Below are 13,514 nucleotides of genomic sequence, written 5' to 3'. Positions count from 1 at the left end.
CCTATGTGTCAAGAACTGAAAAGTAGATGCGTGTGTGGTGGCAAAAGAAGAGGACACTAGATTTTTATAATAATAAAATTGAATATATCCTTGAATATATCTTTTATGTGTAAGTATTTCAATTTAATTCTATTACATTTGAATCGGAATATATTTCAACTCATACAAAATATGTGGCTTTTGTTTTCGTTTCAGTGGATTTAATATAAGATTTATTCAGTTCCTATGAATACTGAAGGAACAAATCGGCTGCCATTTTGATTGTCGAATGGTCGAGGAATTCGTTTCTATTCGCGCAGACCATTGAACGACAAGTTTGTGCTTTATCTACCGGGAGCGGATTATTTGTTGTGCACATCTGTACCGCAGAATACTTTTAAAAACTTCGATCAATTCACGCATAGCTGTTTGTGACTTGGTTTATGACGACATCGTTATAAATATTGGTGCAAAAACTAATTCAAGAAAATCGATTCTATATAAACTTTTCATTATTTACGCGCCACGCAGTTGTACCATGTTGTACTCATGTACCTTGTATTCTTCCTCTTCCCATCATGCTGCGGAAAAAAAGAATATGACGAAAAAAGGATTTTCAAGAATATATTTTTTTCTGAGTTTAATAATGACTTCAAAAGCAAAAGCAACTAAAGCTATATATGATTGATAGCTTTACAATAAAATAAAACTGATTAAAATGCCTATTTGTATATTCATTATAATTATTTTTTGCATTCTGCCTAATTATGAATAACGAAAAAGCATAACATTACTGAATCTCGGTAAAACACTATACCGAGTCAATCGGCACCATACTACCGAACATCTCAGTAAAATTTGACAGTTGCACGATTACGTTCGTTTTACGACCAGTCGGCAATTTAATTGTTTACCGAGATTTTTACCGAGCTCTCAGCTGTTGGATTCTCGGTAATTTATTTTGCCGGCCTCGGCGAAATAAATTAAGTGTGTAGATGTCCTTTACGATTGATTTCATGCTGAATGCAAAGAATAACACTAAAATATTCGGATCACAGCAATTTTAAACTTAAAATATGAATTAAGATTTTCCCCTCATCGATTTTTCTTCTAACACCTTGTAAACAAGCTCTGTGAACTGTCAAAATAAGTGAGGTTAAGTTAGAGTTTGCATTGGTCTATCCATCCATCCCGATAAACCATCATCAGCCGTGCCATCACATTCAATTATTGAATCGAAAGTAGGAACAAATAGAGACCAAACAAAAGCAGCAGCAGTAGACCGTAATAGCAAAACGTTCGTTTTGGGGCGGCGGTATGTTCGCGCCGTCGTCATCGTCGCTATGCAGTGCTGCTGAGTGTGAAGAGGAGCGTTCCAAACAGAGCAGCGTGCATTGGTTTATTTGTTTTCTGTTCTGTGTATTTTTTCATTTCAGCGTGCCAGCTCGGAGGTTACTTTCGAGACAGTTTACAGAACATGATTTCAGAGTCGGCTTTTATAGGCGCCTCTTAGTATGGATACAATACAGATTATAATTTGGGGACGTGCGCAAAAACATTCAAATTTAAATCTAATTAGACTATCTCCTCGCCAAACGATCGCATTGCGATCAGTGTTGGCGCGCAGAATGAAACGAGACACAGAACAGAAAACAAATAAAGCAATGCACGCTGCTCTGTTTAGAGCGTTCCTCTACACATCAGTCTGGCAAGCTTCCCAGGAAAGCTGTTCTCGTCCATAATTTTCCATAACTCTACGCGGTCTATAGTGTCGTATGCCGCCTTGAAATCAAGAAACAAATGGTGCGTTGGGACCTGGTATTCACGGCATGATCTGGCCATTGTCGAGCGGCCGTCAATGAAACCGGCTTGATAACTTCCCACGAACTCATTCACTAATGGTGACAGACGACGGAAGATGATCTGGGATATAATTTTGTAGGCGGCATTAAGGATGGCGATCGCTCGAAAGTTCTCACACTCCAGCTTGTCGCCTTTCTTGTAGATGGAGTATATAACCCCTTCCTTCCACTCCTCCGGTAGCTGTCCAGTTTCCCAGATTCTGACTATCAGGTTGTGCAGGCGAATAGCCAGCTTTTCCGGGCCCATCTTGATGAACTCAGCTCCGATACCATCCTTCCCAAGTAACACCAAGCATTACAATATTGCACATATATCAATCATAAATCGACATGCTAAATGCTAATTGCATTAGATCAGTTTTAACGATGTGAAGTTGCATTTATTTATCAACTGTCAGACAACGATACTCTAAATCAGCATTGCGAATGCAGCGATGCATTACTGATGCTTTATTTCAACATGTCAAAGTAATGAACCATTAATTCGGTCTTATAATTGCCCTTTTCCACTTTAAGTCAACTTTAAGGGCTGTGTTTTTTACAAGCATATATAGCTTCATGGTTACTTGGGTTACTAGCTGATTTATTGGTCTTTAGCTGTTGGATGGCATCCTTAACTTCCTTAAAGGTGGGGCTGGTTGGCTTCCATTGTCCGCTGAACTGACGTAGTCATCTCCTCCGCTGCCTTGACCTTCACTGCCAGTACTCTCAACGCCATTTAAATGTACCTCGTAGTGCTGCTTCCACCTTTCGAATACCACACATTCGTTCGTCAAGATGCTCCCATCCTTATCCCGGCACATTTCGGTTCGCGGCACGATGCCTTTGCGGGATGCGTTGAGCTTCTGATAGAACTTGCATGTTGCTGTTTCATCTCCTCGCACTCCGCTTCTTCCAGGCGGCGTTTCTTCTCCTGAAAAAGGCGGGTCTGCTGTCTCCGCTTCCGTCTATAACGTATGCGTATGTTTCCGATGAAGTTGAGAGATTTGCAGTTCCACGAACCGAGTTTCCAATCGTTAGTCCCTTTTCGTCGCTTCGCCGATGGTTCCGGTCCGTACTTTCTTGTTGATTATTCGTTGCGTAAGTTTTTTTAAGGCTGGATTGCAGGGCCTGACGCTAAACCCCCTAAATTTCCTGAGGACCATTCCTCCTTATTCCCGGTGGACCATGTTACCGACTGATCGGAACAATTTGGAAACATGGTAGTCAACTCATGAAATAGCAGGATGTTAGACATGATTGCTGTTAGTTCAGCACGGCAAGAAGTTAGTAATAGCAAATGGACGTCAAAATACGTATTAGTTAGGCACTATTGTTACATTTATAGAAGAATTGATAGTTTCTTGCATAAACAAATAGTTACCCCTTTTGTCGAAATAATCCCTACTACAACACTGTAAATCAGAATGGTAGCAGTCTTATTCCTCGTAAAGTATAGAGAAGTCTTGAACACTAAAGAGGTGGTACCCCTGATATTAGTTCCGGTGAACTCTGGGAGAGAAGAGGTGCGAGAGGAGAGAAGGAAGGAAAGGGGAGAAATGAAAGAACGACCAAGACGACGAGGACTGGGAGCAGAAAGTCGAGAGAACGCAACAAAAACGGTCAATCGGAACAGTTTCTTAAAAAAACGGTGTTCAGGAATCCCACTGTTTCTGCGTATTTGGGACCCCGAGGTGAAAATCATCCGGCGAGCCCATCGCTGGTGGCCAACGAGCCACGATATCGTTGAGCCACACGCCACGGTTGACGGTAGCCCTCGTTTTGGCGGTGAGGGTGATAGTCGGTGACCAAAGTTGCCCAACCAAACATCGGATCGTTAGCAGACGAACTCGTACGAGGTCAATCCAGCCCAACAACAGCGCACGAAGGATATCCGGGACCGTACCAGACCATACCCCCCTTTCGTAACACGCCACGTGAGCCACGGTTTGGAAATTGGATGGGCACCCCAGGTACGAAGAGCATCAAGGACCGTACCAGACCAAACGCAACCCGTCGTAACACGCCACGTGAGCGACGGTCTGGAATCCGAGTAGACACTCCTAGGAAGTCGAGACGTAACCGCTTGACCGAGAAGCATGACACCTGGCAAGTAAAGCAACCTCTCTCTCTCATTCCCGCATGGGCCCCAACGGTACCACCGGCCGGCCGCAACGAACCCCTCCCCCCTTTCTATCATTGTAAAAAAAACTAAATAAATAATGTTCAAGTCTAATTGAGTGTGTTTTGTGCAATATTCTTTCTATGGAAAACAGCCTTGGTTTCCCTATCAGTGGGTCTGCTTCTATCTTGATTTGTCCACTTTGAATTCGGTCAGTCAGATAAGTGAGCATCCCTGCAGCAAGTAGAACGCTGACCCTGAGAGGGTGTAGCCGTGGGGCTAGCCGTAATTACCCAGTCAACACAAAATCGTATATGATGCAACATAAGATGCTAAAGTGGAGGCGATATACGTACATATTGTATGGGCAAGTACTTATATGGCCTCCACTTTAGCATCTTATGTGACATCATATACGATCTTGTGTTGACTGGGTAACAACCATGGTGCACAGTTTCACTTAGATTCCCTCGATGGCACTCGGACGATGATCAGCCACCCCTAATATGGAGAACAGACGCTGTTGTGAGCCGCTTCTAACATGGAGAACAGACGCTCAGTAAGCAGTTGACCTCCATTAACGTCAAATCAGAGACTAACCCACAGGCAAGCTGGCGGCCATTACCGCTCGCGGAAAACTGGATTGGGTCCGAGACTTTCGGAATTTTACATAAGCTTCGTGTGGGGATCCAGAGGCCTGTTGGCATGGTTGGCATCACACTCTATTCCCCCAACAACGGGCTGGGTGGATTTGTATAGAGTGTGAATCAATCACACTCTGTTATGCCAAAGGCTAAAGCATTTGATGGTTGTTCTACGCATGCGGTCGCTTGTGCGGACGTGCTTCGTATGAAGTTTGGCAAACATGCCTCTTCATGTTAATCAACATGCTTACCAATATGGAAAGTCCACCGTGACTCTTCTACACAAGGTTGCGAGAAAGCATTCGCTCAAAAGCAATCGTGCTTGGGTGATTTCTGACATATTGAAGGTGCTTTCGACAACGTGTCTTTCGATGCAATATTGGAAGTCGCACGTTATCATGGGCTACCTAATATAATTACCAAATGGATTCACCAGATACTTAAAAATCGACATCGCTACTCGACATTACGTCAAGCAGCGATTAGGAAATTAAGTGTCTGCGGATGCCCTCAAGCGGGAGTATTATCTCCACTTTTGTGGAATCTCGTTGTAGATACGCTATTGAGGTTACTCAATAAAGGCGGTTTTCCTACCTATGGATTTCCCGACGACTATCTAACATTGGGTATGTGCATTACTACCTTATTCGACCTGATGAAAAACGCTTTTCAGGTAGTTGAAAGTTGGTGTCGCCAATATGGCCTTTCGGTTAATCCGAATAAAACAGCTATTGTTCTTTTCACGGAAAAACGTAACGGTAATGGTATTCATTCAGTACATCTTTTTGGTTCTGAAATCAATGTAACTGATCAGGTAAAGTATGTGGGTCTAATTTTAGATTCAAAGCTTTCCTGGACTTCTAACATTTAGTTCAGAATCAAAAAGGCGTGTATGGCTTTCGGCCAATGCCGATGAACCTTTGGTAAAACTTGGGGTCTTAAACCCAAATATATCAAATGGATTTACATAACAGTTGTACGACCAATTTTGGCTTATGGATGTCTTGTGTGGTGGCAAAAGGGGGAGGACAATTCAGTATAAATTAGGCCATTTCCAAAGGATGTGCCTAATGGCAATGACTAATGCGTTCTCTTCGACTCCCACGGCTGCTCTCGAAGTTCTCTTCGACGTGGCCTTACTACACATACATCTCAAACAAGAAGCATTTTCTTGTACTTACCGACTATGGGTACTCGGTTTTATGGAAGAGAATCCTGTAAACCGCAGTTCTACACACACTTCGTTGTTACCCGCTTATGGTTAATTGGGATAAAATTTTCCTTGCTCCAAGTGATCTCACACACGTTAGTAGTTTTCCTTATAGGACATTTTCAACACAATTCCCCTCGCGGAATGAGTGGACATCTGGCTATTTGGAGAGAAGTATGTCCATAACTTTCGGAATGTGAAACGATTGGTACGGCTTTTCTCGTTTCTGTTTGCCATACATTTATATATAAATTTATGGCATACAGGAACGATAACAACTGTAGCAACTATAGTTATTTGAATTCTCGTTTGGCAGTGTGTAATATACATTATATCCATTGCCGATATCTATCTTATCTATCTTACGCCAATGCGGCATAATTTGAATTGAGCATCAGTTGTAAAATATCGAACAGTTTAGTTATTCTTTTTTTACATTTTGGCCCACTGTGCTACGCGCATCAGCATAACTGATGATCGCGAGATGGTAACTCACTCTCTATCCAAGCACAGCATCATATGCAAGGCCAATGTAGATACATCCGCTCAACCTATCTCTGCGATCACTCGAAGATAGGAGAGAGAAAGATGATAGCAATCAAATAGAGCTAGGTAGAACACAAGTCGCAATATACGGTCGTCATTATAATAAACGTGTGTCTTCATTCCCAGTAAACGAATAGTTATTTGTAGTGCGGTGGAAGAAATAATCCTACGGGGTGCAATAGTGCAATTATCGATGCAATCTGGATTGTGTTTCGGGATTAGAACCAGTTGAGAAACCAAGTGTATCGATCGCTGTAACCAGTGCATATAGGTCAAAGACGGAACATTATTGTTGGTCCTTCGAAGTCAGATTCGATCGAAGAGACAAAGTGCAGTGAACTGTGGATACATTGCTTGATGCAGCGTGGCTCTGCCATTTGCACGATCGTCGTTGAAAGGCGGTTGTTGTTCCCGTTGTTGGTGCCTGAACGTATTGTGGCGGCGCATTAGGGTGTTTCAGGAAGGATTAGTGGACGAACGGTTTTGATTGCTGTTTCAATTCGTCGGCAGTAACGATTCGAGGCCATTGTAGTACCGGCGAGCATCGAGAGAAACAGCAGGATTTGAGCTAAGAACATAGTCATAAGGAGGTAGTCGAAGGGTGGCGATAAGAACGCATGATCTTTCGCCCACACTGACCGTTTGCATGCGGTGGAAACGGCCGTCAATAAAGCATAAATTATTGAATGATTGCATTTATTTGGTTTGGGGGTTGAATTGGTTCGCTGAGTTGAGTCCCCCTTGCGGTCATTGGTTCAGAGTAGCGATCGAGACTTCGTTCTGGATAGACGTGTCGTTTTGTGCAGTGCAAAATAATATCGGTAGTTTTTAAGGTTATCACTTACAACAACACACAAACACGGACAACATGGCCACCAGCCGCGGAAATCTTCGAGAAAGAACGTTCGTCATCAACTTCTCAGAAGCACTGAAAAAACCTAAGATCGAGACAGTTACGGATTACTTGTTCAAAATAATTGCCATCAAGTCGGAGAGAATCAAGTCAGTACAAGCTAATCTATCCTGAGGTGTAACATATGTTGAGGTTGATGACGAGGAGTATGCTATCGAGATTGTCGAAACATGTGATCGGAAACATGAGGTGAAGTATGATGACTACAAATTCACGGTGCCGCTTCACATGGAAGATGGTACTACTTTAGTTAAGGTACATGATTTGCCTCCTCAAATGGGAAATGATGTCATCAAACAAGAAATGTCGCGATTCGGAGAAGTTTTGTCCATCAAGAATGAAACATGGGAATCGCCATCACCATTGCAAGGAATTATCAACGGAGTGAGATCCATTCGAATTCGCATACAGGAACAGATCCCGTCATACATCAACATTTCTGGGCACTTCACTCTCGTCACTCACAAAAATCAGCTCATCACATGTCGTCATTGTGGTAGAGCGGTTCATATTGGTATGCGTTGCGCAGACGCTGGACAAATTCACCAGACCCGCACAAGTGTTAGTGACAGGTTGATCAGGGCAGGAACGTCCTATGCAAACCAATTACGAGGAGCACCTGTGAATCGACAGGCACATTCCAACCAAGAGAACAACGTCAGACCAGTTACAATGACTAATCTCAACGAGTTGAATAAGGAAAGGGCAAACAACACATTGTCAAGTACAACGAATACAGCAAAATGGGAACTCAGAAACACATCTAAACCAGGCGCGAACTCGATGAGAGACACTTCGCTTGAAGTGTCTGCTGGACCAAGCGCATTGTCCACCAACATTTTTAATGAACTCATTGGTCATAATGAAGATGAAGGACACATCTCGGATTCATCGATGACTTCCACAGCAAGTAATGCAAGTCGGAAACGACCGCGACAGCTACGACCAAGGACAGCTAAGTAATTTGGAGCTAAGTTTCTATAATGAACACTAGTGAATTAGATCGCTCAATTGTTTCTTACAATATCGCTACCATTAACTTGAATGGGATATCGAATAGGACCAAGATAGAATCATTTAAAAGCTTTGTCTGCTTAATGGAGTTAGATGTTGTTATGATGCAAGAGGTAGAAGGAGAGTATTTTGATATGTACGGGTTCGATGTTATCTATAATATTGATCAAAGCAAAAGAGGAACGGCTATTGCCATCAAATCTCACATACAGTATAGCTCAATTGAAAAAAGTTTAGATTCTAGAATAATTAAAGTTAAAATAGCAGACTGTGTGGTTATTTGCAACATATATGCACCGTCAGGGTCGCATAATCGCTTGTCAAGAGAATTTTTTTTTGGGGAAATTGTTCCACATTACTTGCGGAATCCATCTGAAAATTTGGTACTTGGAGGAGATTTCAACTGCATTGAATCTTCAAATGATAGCTCCAATATCCATTGCAACAATTTCAGTACAAATCTCAGGGCTGTAACTAGAGAACTTCGGCTGCAGGATGCGTGGGCGTCGGTGAATGTGGGTAAAGTAGACTATTCATTTGTACGGGCTGGAGTTGGATCGAGAATAGACAGGATATATGTTTCTCCGAATTTAAAACAAAATGTTGTTTCTGCTAAAATGAATGTCAATTCCTTCACAGATCATAAGGCTCTAATCGTAGTATTGAGACTTCCAAGTTTAGGTCGTGTTTTCGGACGAGGTATGTGGCGGTATAAGTCTAAGATTATGAATAGTCACAACAAGGAAGAATTCAGACAGAAATGGTTATATTGGAAATCACAAAAAAGATATTTCAGGACTCGAGTAATATGGTGGACAGAGTATGTTAAACCGAAAATAGCATCATTTATTAGGTGGAAATCTAGTGAATTTCGCAAAAAATTTTATGATTCAATGGAAATATGGTACTGTGCTCTTAGGAGAGCCTATGATGATTATTTGACAAATCCTCTCAAAATTATGGAAATCAACAGAATCAAGGGAATTATGCTTAAGTTACAAAGAGAATTCTCAGCTTTCCAAACAAATGACAATGAAAAGTTTATCGCGGGTGAACCTATCTCAGTATTCCAGGTTGCTGATAAAGCTCGCAGATTCAATCAAACGATCATTAAGAATATAGAAATAAACGGAACAAACTCTTCTGATTCAGCAGTTATTGAAGACCATATCGTAGACCATTTTAGAAATTTATTTGATTCTGGAAATTTGAATGATAGTTTAGAATTTATTCCGGAGAAGGTTTTGCCACATGATTCAGATGAAAATAATAATTTGACAGAAAATGTAGACGAACAGTTACTTTACAGTTTGATTCGAAAAAGCTGTTCATCGAAGGCGCCGGGAAGTGACGGTTTGACAAAACATTTCTTTATTGATACATGGGATATAATTAAAACTGATTTCGTTGAAGTTGTAAATGATTTCTTGAGTGGAAACGTACATAAAAAGTTTTGCGATGGAGTCGTAGTACTGATCAAAAAGAAAGATTGTTCGAATCATACAATTAATCAATTTAGACCTATTACATTGTTGAATTTTGATTTTAAAATTTGTTCTAAAATACTTAAAAATCGATTGGAGAAAATCATGAATCACATTGTTTCTTCAAATCAAAAATGTGCCAATAGAAATCATAACATATTTGAAATAACCTGCGCTCTAAGAGATAAAATTTCTGAATTGAATATTAAGAAAAAGAAAGCGTACCTAATTTCGTTTGATTTGGACAAAGCTTTTGATAAAGTAGATGATACGTTTTTAATGAAGACTATGGAGGAAATGGGAATTAATAATAGGTTTATTGAATTGATTAGGACAATCCGTTCCATGTCTTTTTCAAGAATTCTGATAAACGGAAAACTGAGTAATGAAATTCAAATTAAAGGTTCAGTAAGGCAAGGCGATCCTTTGTCTATGCATTTATTTGTAATTTATTTAGAACCACTAATACAAAAACTGAAACACATTTGCTGTGGTGAGTTAGACTTTCTTGGATCATTTGCAGATGACGTAAGTGTCATAGTGGATTGCATAGACAAAGTAGAAGAAATCAAAAATACTTTCAATAGCTTTGGTTTAGTTTCAGGAGCTAGTCTCAATCTTCTTAAAACAGAATGTCTCATAATTGGAAATGGTACAGATTTATTATTTCAACCTGATTGGTTGAATGTTAAAGCTAATATAAAAATTTTAGGTGTTATATTTTGCAATGAACTGAAGGAAATGATTGAAAAAAATTGGTTAAACGTGTCAAGCAGTCTCTCAAAACTATTATGGCTTCACAAATCACGGAACCTTAATAAAATTCAGAAGGTAAAATTTTTAAACATTTTTGGACTTTCAAAAGTGTGGTATATAGGATCAATATTAGAGTTACCAAATAAATATAAGGGTAAAATTGTGCAATTAGTAGGTAGTTTCGTATGGAAGAACTATGAACAAAGAGTAGCATATACTCAATTGATTTTGCCAACCAGTAGAGGCGGATTAGGACTCCATGATGTGGAGAGGAAATGTAAATCATTATTGATTAATAGGTTTTCAAAGTTGAACGATAGTAGTAATAGTTTTATAAAAAGTAATTATATCGAAAGACTCCATAGAACAGTCCATACACAAAGATTGATTTATCCATCAAATTTGGGATACATAAAACTCATATCTACTAAGCTAGCGCAACTGCCTTCAATAGTTTTCGAACGAAAGTGTTCGAAATCTTTATATGCTAATTACATAGGAAAAGTTCTATGTGCAGAAATTGAGAAAAATTATCGTCAGCAGCATTGGAAATTAATATGAAAAAATATTCATTGTCGAGGACTTGATTCTGATGAAGTTTCCTCTTTGTACCTTTCTGTTAATGAAGAGATTCCAAATTTGGAACAATTTCATAGGCATGGACGAGTAGCTCATCCGTTCTGTACATTTTGTACAGGAATTGTTGAAGATTTGTCACATAAGTACACCACTTGCATAAAAGTAGGAGCTATGGGCATACATGTTGCAAATCATATCAAACAGAGTACAACTAGCGAATTGTATTAGCTTCAATGATTTAAAATTTCCAAGTTTTGTTAGATTAAACAGGAACCAGAAAGAATTAATTATAGGAATTCTAGGAAAATATGTTCATTATATAGAAAGTACTCCTGTTGATCTCAAACATGTAAATGATCTTCGTTTTGTATTAGAATAAGTTACTAATGTTCAATAAAAAAAAAAAAAAAAAAAAAAAAAAAAAAGGCACGATCGTCGTTGAAAGGCGGTTGTTGTTCCCGTTGTTGGTGCCTGAACGTATTGTGGCGGCGCATTAGGGTGTTTCAGGAAGGTTTCAATTCGTCGGCAGTAACGATTCGAGGCCATTGTAGTACCGGCGAGCATCGAGAGAAACAGCAGGATTTGAGCTAAGAACATAGTCATAAGGAGGTAGTCGAAGGGTGGCGATAAGAACGCATGATCTTTCGCCCACACTGACCGTTTGCATGCGGTGGAAACGGCCGTCAATAAAGCATAAATTATTGAATGATTGCATTTATTTGGTTTGGGGGTTGAATTGGTTCGCTGAGTTGAGTCCCCCTTGCGGTCATTGGTTCATTACATTATTCCGATTAGCTACTCTGCACGGAAGAAATAAACTACCCAAAAGTGAGTTTAATTCACCCAACCTCGAACATCCGTACGGGAAGCCAAAATTGAGTAAGTAGGGTCGAAGTAGTTTGCCTTTACTCCCATGTTAAAAAAGTACCCAACGGAAAATTTATTGACCCAAATTTAAGTTTAATTCACTCAATTTCGACCTCAGGTAATAAAACTCAACATTGGCTTCCCGTATTGAACTGGCGTCGTTGGATTGTTTGGCTCTTTTGTTTTGACAACAAAAGAAAGAGTGGATGAAAGCGAAGAGAAAAAATAACTCAAAAGTAAGTTTAAAAGTACTCAATTTTGGGTACTTTTTTTCTTCCGTGTGTCATTCTGTGGGTTCTGTCAAGCGCTAAGACGTTCGGTATCGCGGTTCGGTTACAACTTTTGTGAAGTGAAGTGAGCAAAATGGTGAAACCCGATAGGAGAAAGCTAACGAAGAAGGAAAGGCAGTTGCGAGACATGGTGGAGTTCATTGGAGAGTTTGTACAAGGGTACAATGAAGCTCGCGATAAAGGTTCCGTATCCGCAAGGCTTAGTAAGTTGGATGAAGTGTATGACTCTTTTTGTGATGTTCGGGCTGAAATTGAAATAAATCTCGAGCAGTACGATGAACAAGAAGAGGATTCGAAGGAGCTTTCCGAAGAAGCCCGCAAGCAGAAAGCGGCCAAAGAGAAGGAGCAAGGTGAACAAAACTCCAAAGTTCTGAAGGCATTCATCAACCAGTACTTCAGCTTGAAACAGTCGTTAGAAGCATTCATGCAAGGTCCTGGTTCAAGTATTCAGCAGTTTCCTGTACAGCACGCCAACGGCCAGACTCCAATGCCAGCCATGCGTGTCAAGCTACCTGAGTTGAAGTTGCCGACGTTTCGAGGATCACTGATGGATTGGGTCACATTCAGGGACACTTTCGAAAACCTGATTGTTGACAATCCACACTTGAACGATATTGATCGGTTCACCTACATTCGCACGTCGTTGGCCGGAGAAGCGTTACAGCAAATCGCTTCGATTGACATCACTGCGGCCAACTACTCCGTAGCGTGGAGATCACTTGAGTCGCGTTACGAAAACAAAAAATTACTGGTAAAATCCCACCTCGACGCTTTGTTCGCGATCAATCCAATGAAGAAGGAGTCGTTCGAAGCGCTAAACCATGTTATCGGCGAATTTGAAAAACATCTTCAGATGCTGGAGAAACTCGGGGAGCCCACCAAAGACTGGAGCACACTTTTGGCTCATATACTCGCAGGCAAATTAGGTTCCATAACGTTGCGCTTGTGGGAAACGGAACATCGTTCTACGGATGTTCCCAAGTTCGAAGACATGATGAAGTTTCTGTCAAGCCATAGTTTTGCGATTGATTACGGGTGAAACTCACGTACCAATGGAGGTGAAGAAACATCTGAAGGTGAGCAGCAGTTACCCGGTTCAGCAGCAGTCGTGTTTTATTTGCAACGACGGGCAACATTGGCCCTATCAATGCAAGATGTTCAAAGGAATGCGAGTCGACGAACGAAGAAACGTTGTGAAGAATAGTGATTTGTGCTTCAATTGTCTTTCTCGTGGTCATGCTGCCAAGTTTTGCTCGCGAGATACGTGTC

At 40.7% G+C, this 13,514-nt stretch overlaps 1 protein-coding gene across 1 annotated transcript; it reads left to right on the top strand.

The window, feature by feature from the left end:
• Positions 1-12,318: 12,318 nt before the first annotated feature.
• LOC134222272 (uncharacterized) lies at positions 12,319-13,284 on the top strand. Its single transcript, XM_062701416.1, has one exon. It carries the CDS (start codon positions 12,319-12,321, stop codon positions 13,282-13,284), a length of 966 nt encoding a protein of 321 aa, XP_062557400.1.
• The last annotated feature ends 230 nt before the right edge of the window (positions 13,285-13,514 follow it).

Source organism: Armigeres subalbatus, chromosome 3, assembly GCF_024139115.2.
Source record: "Armigeres subalbatus isolate Guangzhou_Male chromosome 3, GZ_Asu_2, whole genome shotgun sequence".
NCBI lineage: Eukaryota > Metazoa > Arthropoda > Insecta > Diptera > Culicidae > Armigeres > Armigeres subalbatus.
The sequence above is the reverse complement of the archived record's forward strand: the minus strand, read 5'-3'. Positions and strand labels throughout refer to the sequence as shown.

What these genes read in the sequence shown, in the direction of transcription:
- LOC134222272 (XM_062701416.1), top strand. Translation starts at nt 12,319, where the DNA reads ATGGTGAAACCCGATAGGAGAAAGCTAACGAAGAAGGAAAGGCAGTTG.